Source organism: Erythrolamprus reginae, chromosome 5 (assembly GCF_031021105.1).
Source record: "Erythrolamprus reginae isolate rEryReg1 chromosome 5, rEryReg1.hap1, whole genome shotgun sequence".
Taxonomy (NCBI): Eukaryota; Metazoa; Chordata; class Lepidosauria; order Squamata; family Dipsadidae; genus Erythrolamprus; species Erythrolamprus reginae.
In genome coordinates, this window is record NC_091954.1 from 17,128,834 (window position 1) to 17,149,110 (window position 20,277).

At 37.0% G+C, this 20,277-nt stretch overlaps 1 protein-coding gene across 3 annotated transcripts in view; it reads right to left on the reverse strand.

The window, feature by feature from the left end:
* The window catches only part of CTNNA3 (catenin alpha 3), a 1,220,185-nt gene that overhangs the window by 405,679 nt on the left and 794,229 nt on the right, over positions 1-20,277 (reverse strand). For all 3 annotated transcript variants that reach the window (XM_070752167.1, XM_070752166.1, XM_070752168.1), the window contains exon 11: positions 9,605-9,761. In XM_070752167.1, coding sequence (XP_070608268.1) covers positions 9,605-9,761 — 157 coding nt within the window. The remainder of the gene's footprint in view (positions 1-9,604; positions 9,762-20,277) is intronic.

The following is a 20,277-nucleotide window of genomic DNA, read 5'->3' on the forward strand; positions in this document are numbered from 1 at the left end:
TAGTCATTGCCCTGTGCCTGCGTACGTCAATGAATGCTTCTTCATGAGAGTTCAGCAAAGATAAGGAGGATGAATTGCTTCCTAATGGGCTGCCTGCCATGACCCCCTCTGAGGGTCCCATTTCACAGTCATTACCTGCTCCCGTCGCTGCTTCGCTGTCCAAAGCAGTCGGCAGTAAAACAGGCCTCTGACACTGGGAGGATTCACCCACATCCAGCCCTTGGGGTCCTTGGGACAGGAGCTGGCCCAGAGCCAACCACAACAGCAGCAAGCATAGACCAGCCACAGACAGAACCGGATCTGTGACACCAAAATTACATCACCAATGGGCCGCTAACACTTCGGGCGATCTGGTCCAAACTGGGAAGAACCTACCCCTGGTGAGCAGGTATTGTGGATGAAGGATAGGTGGATTTGAGATCCATATTGCTGATAATTCTTGCTGGAGTAAAAAGAGATCTTCAAATCATCCTCATGTATTTTGAATAGCTGAGTATTTCTGTCAACTCAATTTTTTGGAAATGCTTCCGATCAGCTGGAAATTGCAGGTTCCATCCTGCCTTGACCCATTAATCTAGCTTTTTCTAAGGATTCGGAAGTTTATTTATTATTTATTTATTTATTATTTGGATTTGTATGCCGCCCCTCTCCGAAGACTCGGGGCGGCTCACAACAAGTGAAACAAATCATAAGTAATCCAATTAATTAAAATATTTAAAGATTTAAAAAAACCCATATACTAACAGACACACACACAAGCATACCATGTATAAATTAAACGTGCCCAGGGGGAGATGTTTCAATTCCCCCATGCCTGACGGCAAAGGTGGGTTTTAAGGAGTTTACGGAAGGCAGGAAGAGTAGGGGCAGTTCTAATCTCCGGGGGGAGTTGGTTCCAGAGAGCCGGTGCCGCCACAGAGAAGGCTCTTCCCCTGGGCCCCGCCAACCGACATTGTTTAGTTGACGGGACCCGGAGAAGGCCCACTCTGTGGGACCTAATCGGTCGCTGGGATTCATGCGGCAGGAGGCAGTCTTGGAGATATTCTGGTCCGATGCCATGAAGGGCTTTAAAGGTCATAACCAACACTTTGAATTGTGACCGGAAATTGATCGGCAGCCAATGCAAGTTCAACCTAGCTTCGCTTTTTTAAATCACCCTTAGTTTGATTTCCTTTTTGTACTCTCTTTTTTAAGGTTGAACAGCCTTCAATCTTGCAAATTTTTTTTTATTTGCTATTGAGCCCCTTTTTAATCTGTTTGCAAAGAAAGAGAAAGTATGTGTTTCCAGTTTTGTAATTGTTTTATTTTTATTTTTGTAATATGCAGCAAAAGAATAATTACATGCTGTCTTTGGAAAGTTTTTAAATGTGAAGAATTTGAATGAAATTGATTTAAAGAAAAATGTGGAAGTTAACTAAAAATATTCTCTCCTGTGGAAAAGAATTTTTGTGTTTATAAGTTGCTGATAAGAAGGCTTTGAAGCTTAAACTACTAAAAAGCTCCAGATGGCTAAATTATAGAAAATCTGAAGGCTGAAGAATGGTGTGAAGTACTTAACTCTATATTGCAACCAAAAAGAACTGGATAGATCAAGCCTCTTTGAATAAAATTTAAAATAATATTACTGAGGATCCTAAACTTATAATCTACAAGTAATAAATGGAAATATCAAATTTAAACATGGATCTGGCGTTTGCCCAGGTTCGCCTGGTGCACCAGTTGCGGCCCTATTTGGACAGGGAGTCACTGCTCACAGTCGCTCATGCCCTTATCACCTTGAGGTTCAATTACTGCAACGCTCTCTACATGGGGCTACCTTTGAAAAGTGTTCGGAAACTTCAGATCGTGCAGAATGGGGCCGCGAGAGCTATTGTGGGGCTTCCTAGCCCATGTTTCTACAACACTCCGTGGCCTGCACTGGCTGCCGATCGGTTTCCGGTCACAATTCAAAATGTTGGTAATGACCTTTAAAGCACTTCATGGCATTGGACCAGAATACCTCCCGAACCGCCTTCTACCGCACGAATCCCAGCGGCCGATAAGGTCTCACAGAGTTGGCCTTCTCCGGGTCCCGTCGACCAAACAATGTCATTTGGCGGGCCCCAGGGGAAGAGCCTTCTCTGTGGCGGCACCGGCCCTCTGGAATCAACTCCCCCCGGAGATTAGAACGGCCCCCACCCTCCTTGTTTTTCGCAAGTTACTCAAGACCCATCTATATCACCAGGCATGGGGAATTAAGACATCTCCCCCAGGCTTTCTTATATTTTATGTTTGGCATGTATGTGTTGTATGGTTTTTAAATTGTTGGGCGTTTTTAATGTAATTTTATTATTAGATTTGTTCCATTGTTATCCTGTTTTTATTGTTGTTGTGAGCCGCCCCGAGTCTTCGGAGAGGGGCGGCATACAAATCTAATAAATTGAATTGAATTGAATTGAATTTTAAAAAACAAAGACAGAGATATACTAATAAAATATCAAAAGAATGGTCTACATTTTTAATTTAAATTGAAATATAAAATATTAACTGGGAAGGATAGATTGAATCTATAATGGACTTTGATAAAGATTACAAGAACTTTGAGAGAACAGATAAAAGAAAGCACAACGCTATATATGGGATATAAATATTGCTGGTAGAATGAAAAATATGTAAACTTGGTTTGTTTGATTATACGTTGCCACTTGTGGTATTGTGTGATGAATATTTTGACTAACTGTAAAGGTTTAATTTTCTGTATTCATGCTATTCTTTTTGGTATACACAGTAATAGACTATTATAATAATGCGTCAATGGCTTTGGTGATATTTAATGCCTATTTTGATTGGATAGTTTTCTTAATTGGATGTAATTGATTGGTTTTTAAAATTTATGTTACTACCTTTGATATACAACGAAGAAATAATCATTATTTCTGGTAGTGTTTAACAATTATAATTTTGCAATGTTCAATTATAATTGAGATTGGATTTTTATTATTATAGAAAGTCATTGGAAGATTAGGTTTTAAATAGAAGTGGAGATATATATTTGTTAATTAATTTTGATAACTTTTACTGAATATTTCTTGACTAAATTTGACCAGAGGATTTAGAAATGAGTTTATAGAAAATGAGGGCAAAATATGGAATGAAAGTATATCTGGTTGTACTTTAAGAACAATGCTAAATTGTTCAGGTTGAATATACTTACTGTGGAAGTTTCTTTTAGTTATGGTTAGTCTACTAATATAAAATAATGTAATGTAATGTAATGTAGTACAGTGTTCCCTCGATTTTCGCGGGTTCGAACTTCGCGAATAGCCTATACCACGGTTTTTCAAAAAATATTAATTAAAAAATACTTTGAGGTTTTTTCCCTATACCACGGTTTTTCCCACCCAATGATGTCATATGTCATCGCCAAACTAATAATTTTTGCAAATAAATAACAAAAAAAATAATTATTGTTAATAAATAATTATGTTTATAAATATCAGGATTACTAAGTGTCTTATTCAATGGTGAGTACCAGTAACAATGGTGAGTAAATGGTTGTTAAGGGAATGGGAAATGGTAATTTAGGGGATTAAAGTGTTAAGGGAAGGATTGTGATACTGTCCATAGCCAAAAATTGTGTATTTACTTCCGCATCTCTACTTCGCGGAAATTCGACTTTTGCGGGCGGTCTCGGAACGCATCCCCTGCGGAAATCGAGGGAACACTGTATAGTGTAATGCAATGCCATGCCATGCCATACCATACCATGCCATGCCATGCCATGCCATGCCATGCAATGCCATGCCATGCAATGCAATGCAATGCAATGCAATGCAATGCAATACAATACAATACAATACAATAGTGAAAACCATTCATGCTATAATCACAAATCTCCAAAACTGTTACGGAAAGTCTACAAACTTGAAATTTGCTGTGTATGTTCCTCTTGGCTTCTAGATACTTGCTAAGAAAGGATTTTTTCAAAGTGACTATCAGATCATAACATTATTATTATTTATTTATTTATTATTTATTACTTAGATTTGTATGCCGCCCCTCTCCGAAGTTAACATGCTCTGATGCTAAGTTAGGTGGGAAAGGGGAGTTAGACATTCTACTCCCCCTCCCCACCAGAAAAGAACTCTGTTCCAACTGCCAGTGAGAGGGAGATTTTATCTTTTTTGCTCAGTAGGAATTCCAGACTAATTCCCCATCGGATTCCTCCCTCTGATTTAGCCATTCTCTCTCCAATAAAGCAGCTCTATATTAGTCTTCAAAATTTAAAGAGTTGTCATATAGAAAATATTTTTTTGTGTGCAATTAGCATCATTATTACCAATGCATTAGAACTACAGAAAGTAGAGTCAGCTATGCAACAGGAATGGCTTCTTGACTGTATGAGCTATTACCCATGTAAGGCTATCAGAAGAACTCCAACAAAGGCTGAATGTGTGATTAGATCTCACACTGAGCAGTAGATTGGACAAGGTGGCTGTTACATATGTTGGGTTGACAAAATCAGAAATGAGGTGATAAGCCACCCAAGAAAGCCAAGGGAAATCATCAAAACCATTAGAAAGTGAAAGTTAGAATGTTTAGGACATTTGATATGATACCCAGAAAAAATATGGCATACACTTCACTTAATCATCAAAGAAAAGACTGAAGTCAGAGGAGGTCCAGGCAGAAAGACATCGTGGTTTCCAAATCTAAGGGACTGGTTTGGATAACACTCAACAGCACTTTTTCATATTGATAAAAATAGAACCACCCACATGCTCGCCGACATCCGATGACAGATATGGCACATCAAGAAGAAGAACATTAAAATCAAGTGACTAAAATTAGCTATTTTAGTTTTGGTGAGCTTACTCTTAACAAAATGAAGTTTGAATCCCACCGGGAAAAAAATTACTTCATTCTTCTAGGCAATTTAGACAAATTTTTACCTGTAGCAAATACATATCCTTGGCAGTTGTTTTTTCCCCCCTAAACTTGCTGGGGGGAAAAAGACAAATGATGATGCATGAGCAAAAGGCCATAGACTTGAGCTGGGATGGCGCAGCAGGTAGAGTGCTGTACTGCAGGTCACTGAAGCTGACTTGTAGATCTGAAGGTCAGCGGTTCAAATCTCACCACCAGCTCAAGATTGACTCAGCCTTCCATCCTTCCGAGGTGGGTAAAATGAGGACCCGGATTGTGGGGGCAATAGGCTGGCTCTGTTAAAAAGTGCTATTGCTAATATATTATAAGGTGCCCTGAGTCTAAGAAGAAGGGCGGCATAAAAATCAATCAATCAATCAATCAATCAAATAAATAAATAAATAAAAATAAAAATAAATGAAAATAAATAAATAAATAAATAAATAAATAAATAAATAAATAAATAAATAAATAAATAAATAGACACATATCGGATTTACATAAATCCCTAAATTTTTATTTTATTTTATTTATTTATTTTGTCCAATATAAAATGAAAGTTAAAGAGAATAAAAACATGTAGTAGTAAATATCAGGGAAAGGATAGAAGAAATGAGAATAAAATAGGTCAATAAAGAATAGAGGGAAAGATATATGAATGGAAGAAAAGATATATAAGATATAGGAGGGGCAATTGGACAGAGGACGGAAGGCACACTAGTGCACTTATGCTCGCCTCTTACTGACCTCTTAGGAACCTGGAGAGGTCAATCGTGGATAGTCTAAGGGAAAAATGTTGGAGGTTGACACCACGGAGTCTGGTAATGAGTTCCATGCTTCGACAACTCGATTGCTAAAGTCATATTTTTTACAGTCAAGTTTGGAGCGGTTTATTATTTATTTATTTATTTATTGGATTTGGTTAATATTAAGTTTGAACCTGTGGGCCAATAATTCCAAAGAGAAAGGGAAGAGCTTTTATTCCCAAAGTCTTTTATCTTGTTTCATCTGAATTCAATTTTCTAGATATTTACCCATGTTTCATTTCCTACTTTGCAATTCTGACACCTTATTAGAAAAGCAATCTGATCAAGGAGAAGAACTAAAAGTGAAGGCATATTTACACTGTCAGTTGCCTCATTAGAAATCCAGACTACTAACCAAGTTTTGAAGGCAAGATAATGATCTCTTCTGATTACCGCTAGCCCATAAATGCAATTTCTACCTAGGTTTTCCTGCTCTATTTCAAAACAGCATTTTCCAGTTTGAGTTGACTCAAAGATGGCTGTTTGGTTTGACTGCTGCACTTAACTTTTACCTAATACAACTTTATTTTTTAAAGAAATAATCTTTATTGAGTTTTTTCATTAAAAACAACATATAAAAAAGAGAGACAAAAACACATAAGACAAAAACAAAGATAGAAATAACTAACCACTTTTACAGTTTTTTCATAGTATTTCCAAATCCATTTACAGTTTACAATATTGTCTTTATTTTGACATTTATTTGTCCAGTTCTATAATTAATGGATCGAGTCTCCTATCAACATCTAATTCTTCCACTTTATTATCTATCTATCTATCTATCTATCTATCTATCTATCTATCTATCTATCTATCTATCTATCTATCTATCCATCCATCCATCCATCCATCCATCCATCCATCCATCCATCCATCCATCCATCCATCCAATTTTTATTGCTGCCCTTCTCCTTAGACTCAGGGCGGCTTACAACATGTTAGCAATAGCACTTTTTAACAGAGCCAGCATATTGCCCCCACAATCTGAGTCCTCATTTTACCCACCTCGGAAGGATGGAAGGCTGAATCAATCTTGAGCCGGTGATGAGATTTGAACCACTGACCTACAGATCTACAGTCAGCTTCAGTGGCCTGCAGTACAGCACACTACCTTCTGCGTCACCCCGGCTCTCTTTAATTACTTAATGAGTCTAGTTGTTTTAATAGGAAAAGGAAGTAAGAACATTTACAGTTTCTTTGTGAATAATCTCCATTTTACAACCAAATTTGAAGATTTTTATTGTGTTTTAACCACTTATACAATTTATTCCATGCTTCATAGAATTCTGTATCTTCCTTCTGTATCCCTATTGTTAATTTGCACATCTTGGAACATTCTAAGATTTTTCTAACAACCATTGAGGATGTGGGGATGGTATCAGTTTTCCAATACCTGCATAAAACCACTAGCAGCAGTGGTTATTTGGAGTACTGTATTATATAATGACCCTCTTTTTAAAAATTTCCTCTAAAAATTCTCAGCGAGAACAGCTCCAGCTTCAAATCAATCGCCTCTTGTATAATCCTTTTATTTTTGAGCGTGATCCAATCCTTCATCCAATTTAATGCAGCAGCTCAACAAAAAATTTCCCAGTCCATATAATATATATATGGAACTTGTACATAGTAATTTATATATAATCTATATTCAAATATATAGATCTAAATATATGGATTGATATATTCTCTGTATATAAATTGTATATATTTGAGCTGATCTCCATAAATTTATGATATTACCTTCCAAAACTTTCACATAAGCATAAACAACAAATTTGTCAACCATACTGTTGACCGATAGTTTGCGACTTTTCAAATTAGGTGCTATCAATATTTTCTGCATATTTTAGCATTTTGCTTTTTTTCCCATGGTATTTACCACCTATATTGTACAATGGAAACTGTATTTTTCTTTTCTTAATGTATTGTCAGTCTTTGTTTGTCTTATTATTATATTGTTTTCTTTTGTCTTTTTTAATGTATATAACCAATACAAATTATTTTTTTAAAAAAATTCCCAGTCCAAATCCACCTCTCTTTTTATTGTCATGTAATAGTTCATTTTTAAATTTTTCTCCATATACAAATTAATGTGTATATACCTTCCAATATGTGTATATACAACCAACATACATAATTACACATTTTCAGTGATGGGCTCCTACAGGTACGCAGAACCAGTATAAAGATTTTGATCAGGTACACAGAACCAGTAGAAAAATGTTGGATTTTTTTTCTTTTTTTCTCTTCTGGGCTCTGGGTATGTTTTTCCTATCGCAATAAATGAGTTGAATGAGTGTATAATTTTAGAAGAGCTGTGCATGTGTGCATGAGTGTGCATACACATACAGTTTATATAGAAGATAATGTATATTTTTGTGTGCCTATGTGTAATATGTATGTACACATGTGGCATATATACATAGAATCAAATAATATATTTCGGATGTTCAGTAATAGTAAATGGATAGGGAAATTGTATTTCTTTGAGGCTAGGAGAGGCCAGGTATCCTAACCCTACCTTGACATGAGTGATGTCATGTTGGCCACCTTTAAGCCAGTCACATGACCTTTAAGCCACCCCCTGGTCACATGATGGTCAAGCCACTCCCACCAGGTCACATGGCCAGCAAGCCACACTCACAAAATAAGCCACACCCATAGTGTGATCGTAAAAAAAATTGCAGCCCTTCACTGCACATTTTTAGCCATTGTTCAAAAGTCCATATCTTGTTCCACCCTCTTATCCAATACCAATCTGCCCCTTTTCTTGGTCTTTTTTGCACTTCTCTCCTTTTCTCTCTCTATCTCCTCCTCCTACCTACTTTTCCCTCACTCCTATTCTATCTTTCTCTCCTCCCTCTCTCCTTCCTCTTCAACCCTTTTACCTTTTCCAGAGTGTCTTCCATCCTAACTTACCTCATAACTAGCAGACTGATTGCTATATATTCAAATTTTTAAAAAACACCAATGGTGGTTCTAATTTTTTTTTATTGTTTTAGTAATAAGTTTGGGGTTTTCTTATTAATCCTCAAAATTTCATATATTCCAAATCAGTTAATTTGCTCATAATTCCATATAATAAGTTTCAAATTTTCCATTTAGACAGATCTCACATACAAAAATCATTTCTATCTCAGAAATTAACCATTCATTTCTATTCCTTCCTCTATTAAACAATATTTAATATATTGTTTAATATATTTAATTCCCTTATGTAAAAGGGAACAAAAATTCTTAACAAAATATCATGCTAATTATATAAATCAAATAATTAACATCAAAATTAATTCTATTATTATGTTGTTATCTTTGTTATATTATTTAGCTCAATTAATCATTTAAGATTTCACATAGTGTATATTGACGTTTACCTTTTAACAAATATTTTATGTAAAACTAACTTATACAATGTGTTTATATATTCCAAATGGGGTAGCAGAAAGAGAAATAGAAAAAAGAAGAAAACAGAACTAAACATAAATCTCTAATATTTTACCTTAAAATTCAAGTGTGAACTGAATCCCCTAATTAGCCCCCCTCCTTTAGGATACATAAAGTATCTCAAAGTTACTTGGACTTGCTACTGATTTTTACTGAAAAAACATCCCACAGTATGTTAGATGTTCTAAAGCACGCTGTGCTTCCTCCAGTAGAGGACAGGTGAAAGGAGCAAAGAGCTTCTGCTATTTTTCATAAGCTCCTTTGAGTACCAGAAGCAATTGCATTCTTCCGTCTTCAGACTCACTTCCTTCACACTAATTTCACACCTGACTAGGTTCTAGAAGGTGGGTGATACATCTTAGCTTCCTAAGGAATTATGCCATGTCTCAAATAATCATTAGGAAAAAGAGGTATTTCAAAGGGAAAAGAAGCAATTGAAAGAGGCACACCTGATACTCCAAGAAAGTCATCAATGCTTGTTATGTCATCTACAGCTTCCGTAAGTATACGTATGTGATTTTCCCAGGTGGCTTTATACATTTCCATGTTGCTATTTACCACCTGGCTTTGGGGCTTAGATGCAAGAGCTATTGCAGCATTGATAACCTATGGAAAAATAAACAGACTGTTGAAAAGATCTTAGGTGCAGTCTGAAAGCACTTTGGTTATAATCAAAGCAACATGTACAGAAAAATACATTTTAATTTTCAGGCCAAGAAGCACAATATCATATATAATAACCTTTTTAAGCAATTTAAACTTGAGTTATGGATGATGGCAGAGTTATGGACGATGGCAGGACATAGTGAGAAAATGCCAAGGATCCTGAACCAAACAAGTTGGACACTAAATTGAAGCCTCTTTGGCTTCTTCATATTTGGTAGGCTTCTGATGGAAAAAAGAAGTTTTCATTATATGCACAAGGATGACCAGAACATGATACTCTAATTACCAGTTCAGAAAGGAATCAAGTGACAGAAAGCATCCAAACATATTCTGGAATGAATTATAATCCTGGCTTGGCTCAGCAAGTTCCCATCTGCCAGAAAGCTTCCTTTTTCTCATTCACTTCTAGATATGGACAAGCAGATCTCGTTCTTTAATCGGCATTGCAAATAATCTGGCATTGTAAACACTACACTTGAGTATCAGAAAGTTCCCTACAATGTATGTGTGTGAGTAGGTAGGTAGATAGATAGATAGATAGATAGATAGATAGATAGATGGATGGATGGATGGATGGATGGATGGATGGGTGGGTGGGTGGGTGGGTGGGTGGGTGGGTGGGTGGGTGGGTGGGTGGGTGGGTTAGGTAGGTAGGTAGGTAGGAGGGTAGGGTAGGGCAGGGCAGGGCAGAGTAGGATAGGATAGGATAGGATCCTTTATTGGCCAAGTATGATTGGACACACAAGGAATTTGTCTTGGTGCATATGCTCTCAGTGTACATAGAAGAAAAAGATACATTTGTCAAGAAGCATTTCACCGAGGCAGCCTTCATCGGTGCCATCTTGGATAATAGACAGACAGACAGACAGACAGACAGACAGACAGACAGACAGACAGTAGACAGACAGACAGACAGATTATTCACCTAGTAAGTCTACATAGTGAATGTAGAAAATGTATTAATTTTTCCTCCATAGATAGAGTTTGCAGTAATGTATATTACTTCAAAATCTCTTGTTGTCATGATCTTTTCCTGGGCAAAATGGTGAACCATAGAGTGACTATTTTGGAACCAATGTACTTCAAATGAGCTAACTTATAGAATGTGTCCAAAATCCAGGACCCGTTAGTCTTGAGGAAATGAAATGTGGGGGAGTTGTAGCTGCTTCAGTGCTACTGGCTGCTACTGCATCATTTTCAATGTTTCCTGCCAATTTCCCATCTAGTTTAAAAATCTCTTATTTCCTCCCACAACCAGCAGCAGCCACCTTACCTGCCTGCTGAATAGAAAGGAGGGAGGGAGAGAAGATAAGAAGGATGGATGGATGGAAGGAAGGAAGGAAGGAAGGAAGGAAGGAAAGAAGGGTTTGTGATGCTCTCTGCCAGCTTTTCACAAGTAAACTCAGAAAGTCAGAAGTTGCACCTGCTCCTACTGGTTTATTTTTCCCATTTAGGGTCATTCTGTTTCTCTGTTTAGGTTTCTCTGACATAATGACCCAACAGGGCACAGATTTTCTAGTTCTTTATATAATTCGATCATAGATTAAAAAATAAATAAAAGAATTATATTCAGAAGCAATACAGTCATATCTGGGCACTCAACTGCTTCAAATAATAATTATAATAATTTATTAGATTTGTATGCCACCCGTCTCCGAAGACTCAGAGCGGCTCAAAACTCATCAAATTCGGTATTCAACACGTTTTAAAGCCAAAATCTTATTCTGGCGCTCATCTTTCTCCTGGTAATTGATACACACAGAAGAACTTGCTGATGCCAGCTACCTTATGATTTGTTTCTTCTGGTCAAAATAGCAGGTAGTTTTCTCGATACCCATCAGTTTTACTGTTTGTTACATCTTCTGGAATGAAATACTGACAAGTACCAAGGCATCACTGTACTTTTATAAGTTTGATTTGGGAAGTCCATTGTCCTTCGTGCACTGCAATACTAAACTACTCAATGCATAAATGTTCTTCAGTGGTTCTCCTCCTACATCTCTGGTTGATCACAGTCAGTGTTAGTGGGGGATCAGAGGTTGACCTCTAGGTCTCTCTCTTGTGGGGTATATCAGGTGTCAGTCCTCTCCCCCCTGCTATTTAATATCTACATGAAACCGCTGGGTGAGATCATCCAAGGGCATGGGGTGACTATCATCAATACGCCGATGATACTCAGTTATACATCTCCACCCCATGTCCAGCCAACAAAGCAGTGGAAGTGATGTGCCAGTGCCTGGAGGATGTTGGGGCCTGGATGAGTGTCAACAAACTCAAGCTCAACCCAGACAAGACGGAGTGGCTATGGGTCTTGCCTCCCAAGGACAATTCCATCTGTCCATCCATTACCCTGGGGGGAGAATCACTGCCCCCCTCAGAGAAGGTTCGCAACTTGGGTGTCCTCCTCGATCCACAGCTCACATTAGAAAAACATCTTTCAACTGTGGCGAGGGGGGCATTCGCCCAGGTTCGCCTTGTGCACCAGTTGCGACCCTACTTGGACCAGGAGTCACTGCTCACAGTGAGTCATGCCCTCATCACCTCGAGGCTCGACTACTGTAATGCTCTCTACGTGGGGCTACCTTTGAAAAATGTTCGGAAACTTCAGATAGTGCAGAATGCAGCTGCGAGAGCAATCATGGGCTTTCCCAAATATGCCCATGTTACACCAACACTCCGCAGTCTGCATTGGTTTCCGATCACAATTCAAAGTGTTGGTTATGACCTATAAAGCCCTTCATGGCACCGGACCAGATTATCTTAGGGACCGCCTTCTGCTGCATGAATCCCAGCGACCAGTTAGGTCCCACAGAGTGGATCTTCTCTGGGTCCCGTCAACTAAACAATGTCGCTTGGCGGGACCCAGGGGAAGAGCCTTCTCTGTGGCGGCCCCGGCCCTCTGAAACCAACTCTCCCCAGAGATTAGAATTGCCCCCACCCTCCTTGCCTTTCGTAAGCTACTCAAAACCCACCTCTGCCATCAGGCATGGGGGAATTGAGATCCTCTTTCCCCCTAGGCCTTTACAATTCTATGCATGGCATGTATGTATGTATGTCTGGTTTTTATATTAATGGGTTTTTTAATCGTTTTTAGTATTAGATTACTATTGTACACTGTTTTATTGTTGCTGTTAGCCGCTCCGAGTCTCCGGAGAGGGGTGGCATACAAATCCAAATATAAATAATATAAGAAATAAATAAGTAAGTAAGTAAGTAAGTAAGTAAGTAAGTAAGTAAGTAAGTAAGTAAGTAAATAAATAAATAAATAAATAAATAAATAAATAAATAAATAAATAAATGGTATGGAAGCAATATATTTCATCCCAATGAAAAGTGGAAAGAAAGGTTAAATAGTACACAAGTATGCATTACACATAGCCAGTTTCTAAGATTCTATCATCTAAACTCTTTTTTGTCTTTCAAGAAATTTAATTAACAAAACTGTGAGAAGAAATCCTTATTGGATAATAAAGCAACTGTAAGGGGATTGATAAATTCCCCAGGTTTATCTGGAGGATAGTTGTATTAAAAAGTGCTATATAAAAGATGTTGATTTACCAGAATTAAATCAAGTTCCCTCTTTCACAAAATGCATTGATTGCAAAAGGTTCTCTTTGTAATTTTGATATTTTTTTAAAAAAACTATTGACATCCTTATCTATGCACAACTGCTAAAAATTATTTCAAAATATGTTAGAAGGTCATACTTTCCATTTCATAGAAACATAGAAGTCTGACGGCAGAAAAAGACCTCATGGTCCATCTAGTCTGCCCTTATACTATTTTCTGTATTTTATCTTAGGATGGATATATGTTTATCCCAGGCATGTTTAAATTCAGTTACTGTGGATTTATCTACCACGTCTGCTGGAAGTTTGTTCCAAGGATCTACTACTCTTTCAGTAAAATAATATTTTCTCATGTTGCTTTTGATCTTTCCCCCAACTAACTTTAGATTGTGTCCCCTTGTTCTTGTGTTCACTTTCCTATTAAAAACAGTTCCCTCCTGGACCTTATTTAACCCTTTAATATATTTAAATGTTTCGATCATGTCCCCCCTTTTCCTTCTGTCCTCCAGACTATACAGATTGAGTTCATTAAGTCTTTCCTGACACGTTTTATGCTTAAGACCTTCCACCATTCTTGTAGCCTGTCTTTGGACCCGTTCAATTTTGTCAATATCTTTTTGTAGGTGAGGTCTCCAGAACTGAACACAGTATTCCAAATGTGGTCTCACCAGCATTCTATATAGCGGGATCATAATCTCCCTCTTCCTGCTTGTTATACCTCTAGCTATGCAGCCAAGCATCCTACTTGCTTTCCACTCAATAACTGGAAGAGAGCCTCCTCTGTCGTTGCCCTTTGGAATATCACCCACCCACTACGAGAGGTGGCAGAACGCACACACCCGCCACACACACACATTTCTGGCTTTAAAAAAAAACTTTGAAGACCTGGTTCTGTGGATTTGTATGGCGCTCACACAGGAACACACAGCCATCTATTGGTAAGAGCCCTGAAGGTCTTCCTTTGATATACAATATTTACTATGCACAATTTCGTACGATACTCAGAGTCATTCTGTGAATGGAATGGGCAGTTTCTAAATTTGATTTATACAAATACAATGGTACCTCTACTTACGAACTTAATTCATTCTGTGACCAGATTCTTAAATAGAATAGTTTGTAAGAAGAAGCAATTTTTCCCATAGGAATCAATGTAAAAGCCAATAATGTGTATGATTGGGGAAACCACAGAGAGGGTTTCCTCCCAGGAGATTCTTAGAGAGGCCCCATGGAGGCTTCTCCCCATGTTTTCTAGCCCTGTTTCCTCCCAGGAGAGTCCTAGAGAGGCTCCAAGGAGGCTTCCCCCTGCCTTTTCCAGTTACAATTTCAGAGGCTCCGGTTTGTAAGTGGAAAATGGTTCTTGAGAAGAGGCAATAAAACATTGAACACCTGCTTCTTATCTAAAAAGGTTCATAAGTAGAGGCGTTCTTAGGTAGAGGTACCAGTGTATGTGAAATCATAGCTGCCATTCTTCAATTGGCATTGACTTCCATATACATTGAGTTCTCCCTAAGAGCCTAGGGCAGTGATGGCGAACCTATGGCATAGGTGGCACATGGAGCCATATCTGGGGTAATCTGGCACAAGTCTCCAAATATTCAATGCAAATTACTATAAATATTAGTTCCCTTCTATGTGACCTGCTGGAGCTCTGTGCCCGCCATGCAAAGCACCCATGGACAATTCAGGATTGGGTTAGAAGGAGTATCCCTTCCATGATTGGGCAGTTGCCTCCACTACAATGACCTCCTGGGATGCCTCTCCTTTACCGCTAAGTCCTCCAGACTTTTCACGCCTCGAAGGGTCCCCAATCTCTGAACATTTTGGATTTCAAAGACGAGAGCCATCTCCTGCCTCCTACCTCGCTTCGTGCCATCACTAGAAGTCTTCTATTCTATTCTATTCTAAAGATATCATCAGGTTGACTAACAGAAAACAGTTGTACCCACTATCCCCATTGTAGTTTCAATAATTCTTTATTGACTTAACTGGTTTTGGACTGCCAAGCACTTCAGTCAGTCTACACATATTCATTTTAAAACATTTGACTTCTCTCTAAGTGAAGAATTCAGCACCTATAGTATTTGCCTAGAGGAAGCTTGGTTCATCACATTTAATATTCCATCAAGGGATACACATGGATCAAAGATAAAGGCAGAGCTGTTAGTTATGGGCTGACTAGGAGACCACGGGGATTTCTTATTATGCTCCAACAGATGTTGACCTTTAAGTCAGGTTCCATCCTGTATCCGCTGTATTATCCATACCTGCACTGCTTTCTCTTGCTTTAACAACTGGTCTTAATATTTGAACAGAACGTTCCTGTGTTTTGTGAAACAATATTCTCTGATGTATGGACAGAGATTTAAAACTGCCATAGAATGTACAGTTAAAAGAACCTAAACAATCAGGCCAATTTTTGCTCAACCAAAAATCCATATAGAATAGAATAGAATTTTTATTGGCCAAGTGTGATTGGACACACAAGGAATTTGTCTTGGTGCATATGCTCTCAGCGTACATAAAATAAAATAAAATATACATTTGTCAAGAATCATTAATGATTGTCATAGGGGTCAAATAAGCAATGAAGAAGCAATATTAATAAAAATCTTAGGATATAAGCAACAAGTTACAGTCATACAGTCAACATGGGAGGAAATGGGTGAAAGGAATGATGAGAAAAACTAGTAGAATAGAAGTGCAGATTTAGTAGAAAGTCTGACAGTGTTGAGGGAATTATTTGTTTAGTAGAGTGATGGCGTTCGGAAAAAAACTGTTCTTGTGTCTAGTTGTCTTGGTGTCCAGGATATAAGGGGTCAGTAAATATTTTCACAGCCCTCTTTTTGACTCGTGCAGTATACAGGTCCTCAATGGAAGGCAGGTTGGCAGCAATTGTTTTTTCTGCAGTTCTGTCTCTACACATGCATATATCTTATCTATAATTAAATCTTCCGTTGGTATCTGATCACTTTTCCAGAGTTGTGCTATCGCAATTCTCGTGGCGGTGTTAATATGTGTTGTGAGGAGCATTGTTTGTTTTGAATAATGTTTTCTCCAAACTCCTAAAAGCATAGCTTCCGGTGTGAGTTCTATTTCCTCTTTCGTGATCTCTGTGAGCCAAGTATGAGTTATTGTCCAAATTTTTTGTATCATGGGGCAGGACCACCACATATGGAAAAACGTACCTCTTTCCTTTTTACACTTCCAACATGAGTCTGATAACGTTGGGTGGATCTTTGCTAATCTCGCCGGTGGGAGGTACCATCTGTAGAATAATTTGTAATAGTTTTCCTTATATGCTGCCGAAAGGGTTATTTTGGATATTGTGGTCCATGTTCTTTCCCAGTCGGCAATATGGATGGCGTGTTGCAGATTTTTTTCCCACGCTATCATTGGTGTTTTGGTCGTATCTTTTATTCTTTCCTGTTCTAAAAGTATTTGGTATATTCTGCTTATTTGTTTGTTTTCATTTCCTATCAGAATCTTATCTAATGGGTTCATAGATTTTTGAATACCGGGTGTTTGATTGTCTTTTTTAAATCTGGATTCTATTTGGGCGTATGTCCACCAATCCATTTTATGATTTAATCTTTCCAGTTCTTGTCTAGATTTGAGTTCCCCGTTTGGGTGTAATATGTCTCTGTACTGGATGGTTTTGGCTATGTCGATCAAATTTGGGTAGATGATGGCTTCCATAGTGGAAAGCCATCTTGGAATTTTGTCGTAGTGTTTATTTTTAATTTCGTACCAGGTTTTTAGTAGTGATTTACGGATCAAGTGCCTGTCAAATATAGTTTGTTTTTGCAATTTATCTTTCCATAAATGCGCATGCCAGCCTGTTTGTAAGTCATGACCTTCTAATACAAGTATTCTCTTATTTTTTAAGTTAATCCACTCTTTTATCCAAATTAGGCTTGCCGCTTTGTAGTATAATTTTAGATCCGGGAGCCCCAGGCCTCCTCTAATTCTATTATCTTGGAGATACACATATTTTATTCTTGGCCTTTTGTTTTGCCAGATGAATTTGGAGATGATTTTATTGATTTCTTTAAAAAAATTTGGTTCCAAGTTAATCGGAGCTGTCTGAAAAAGATATAAAAATTTGGGAAGAATATCCATTTTTATTACAGATATTCTGCCTAACATTGATATTTGTAGGTCTTTCCATTTCTCTAAATTTTTTTTGGTATCTTGCAATAATTTGTCATAATTGTCCTTTTTAAGTGTAATTGTTTTGTTTGTTAATATTAATCCTAAGTACTTCATTTTTTTTGTAGTTTGGAGTTTAGTAGTTTCTTCTAATTTCCTAATTTGTCGTATACTCATGTTTTTTGTCATTAACATTGTTTTCTGTTTATTTATTTTTAGACCTGCAAATTCCCCAAAAATTTCAATTTCTTTGATTAGCTCTGGGCCAGAGCTGGTTGGTTCTTCTAAAAAGAACACCATGTCGTCCGCATATGCCTGTAATTTGTATTCTTCTTTTTTAATTTTAATTCCTTGTATATTTTTATTATTTCTTATTTTATTTAGTAGTAGTTCCTGTGTCAGTATAAATAATAAGGGTGACATTGGGCAGCCTTGGCGGACTCCTTTTTCTATCAAAATTGGTTTTGTAGTGTCTCCATTTATTATTGCTCTGGCCTTTTGGGTGGTATATATATTTTTGATAATGTTTTCAAATCTGTTACCTAATTTTAATTCTCTAATTAACTCATTTAAGTATTGCCAATTAACATTATCAAATGCCTTCTGGGCATCCAGGAAGACAAGAGCTATTTGTTTTCCTGGATGGGCTTCACCATATTCTAAGACGTCTAAAACTGTCCTGGTGCAGTTGAAAATTTGTCTGGAGGGTAGAAAGCCATTTTGGTCTGTGTTGATGATTTTATTTAATATTTCTTTTATTCTGTCTGCTAAGATTACCATAAAGATCTTATAATCCGCGTTAAGCAGAGAAATTGGTCTGTAGTTTTTTATTTTCTGTTTGTCTAACCCCTCCTTTGGTATCATCGTTATGTATGATTCTCTCCAGGATTCTGGAATTTTTGCTTGTTCTAATATTTCATTGTATGTCTCCAGTAATATGGGTTCAAATAGATCTTTATTTCCTTTATAGAATTCCCCCGGGAGTCCATCCGGCCCTGGGGTTTTATTGTTTTTTTGTTTTTTTAATGCTAATTGGATTTCTTGTAGAGTAATTTTTTCATTTAAAATTTGTTTATCGAGTTCTTCAATTTGTATGGTATTATTTTCTTGTATGTATTTAGTAATTTTTACCATTTCAATTGGTTCTTCTTTATATAGGTTGTTGTAATAATCTTGTATTATTTCCTTTTTCTGTTGTTCCATGTGTTGTATTGTCCCGTCTTTATCCTCTAATTGATAAATTAATTTTTCGCTTCTCATTTTTTTGATTTTCTGTGCAAGCCATCTACCTGGTTTGTTAGCTGTTTCAAAGTATTTTTGTTTCGTTTGTTTTAAATTTCTAATAAATTCTTGCTGTTCTAATATATTTATTTTGGATTTAGCTTCCCTTAGTGATATTTGTGTCTGTTTGTTTGTTGGGTTTTGTTGAAGAGTTTTTTCCAGGTTGGCTATTTTATTTACGTAGTGATTATATTCTGCCTTCTCTTCTTTTTGTTTTTTGGCTGTATATGATATAGTAACTCCCCTAGTATATGCTTTCAGTGTGTCCCATAGTATTTGAGTTGAGGTGGGTTGTTTCTTATTTTCCTCTAGAAATAATTTTATTTCTTTGTTTAGCATTTCTGTATATTTTTCATCTCGAAGTAGGTTTGTATTTAATGACCATCTTCTAAATTCTTTCTTTTCCCCCTGCCAAGTGATTGTTATTGGGTTATGGTCAGCCCACGTATTTGGTTCTATGTCAACAGATTTTATTTTTTTGTGCATATTCTTACTTAGCCATACCATATCTATCCTAGAGAAAGAGTTGTGTGGGGCAGAGTAGAATGTAAATTGTTTTTCATTTGGATGTATTAATCTCCACATATCTACCAGATCTAGTTCATCCGTCATTTTCTCAAATGTGGTTGGTAGTGTGGCTCTTTTTATTTTACTCTTGGTTTCTATTTTGTAGTCCAGTTTTTGGTTCACTATTCCGTTATAGTCTCCTATTATACATATATTTGTTTGGTTAAATTGTAATAATATTTCATGTATTTTTTTATAAAATTGTTTCAATTCATGATTTGGTGCATATATATTTACTAATAATATTTTCTCTCCTTTGATTTCTACTTCTACTATAATATATCTTCCTTTTGGGTCAGTTTTTATCTCTCTTGGGTTTAATTCTTTTTTCACATATGTGGCTACCCCTCTTTTCTTTTCTTTTTCATCTAGAGAAGTGTATAGCTCTCCCAATTTGGTGTATTCTAAATATTTTTTGTGTGCAAGTTTGATATGTACTTCTTGTAGACATATTATCTGTGCTTTCTGTTTCAGGAGTTTGGAGAAAACCTTTTTTCTTTTCTGATTGTTGTTGAGACCATTTATGTTTATTGAAATTAGTTTAGTTCCCAGTGGCATTTAGCTTTGAATGGGTAGAAAGAGAATATATAAACAAGAATAAAAGAATAAAAGAAAGAGGGCTTTTCCTTCTTGGTTGTTTTTAGTTCCTTTTGTTTGTTTGTTTCTATTTGTCTGCTGCTGCTGCTGCTGCTGTTTGGGATCTGGTCTTAGCCCCTTCTTCCCTTTCTCTTTCTCCCCCCGTCTCCCCCGTCCTTCCACCTGTTTGTTTGTCAATTTCAATTTCTTCTTCTTTACTAGATTCTAATCTCTCCCCGCTCTCTAACTCTATCTCAGTGTTAACCAATTGTTCGTATATTTCTTGTGCTTTTTCAAGGGAGTCCACTTTA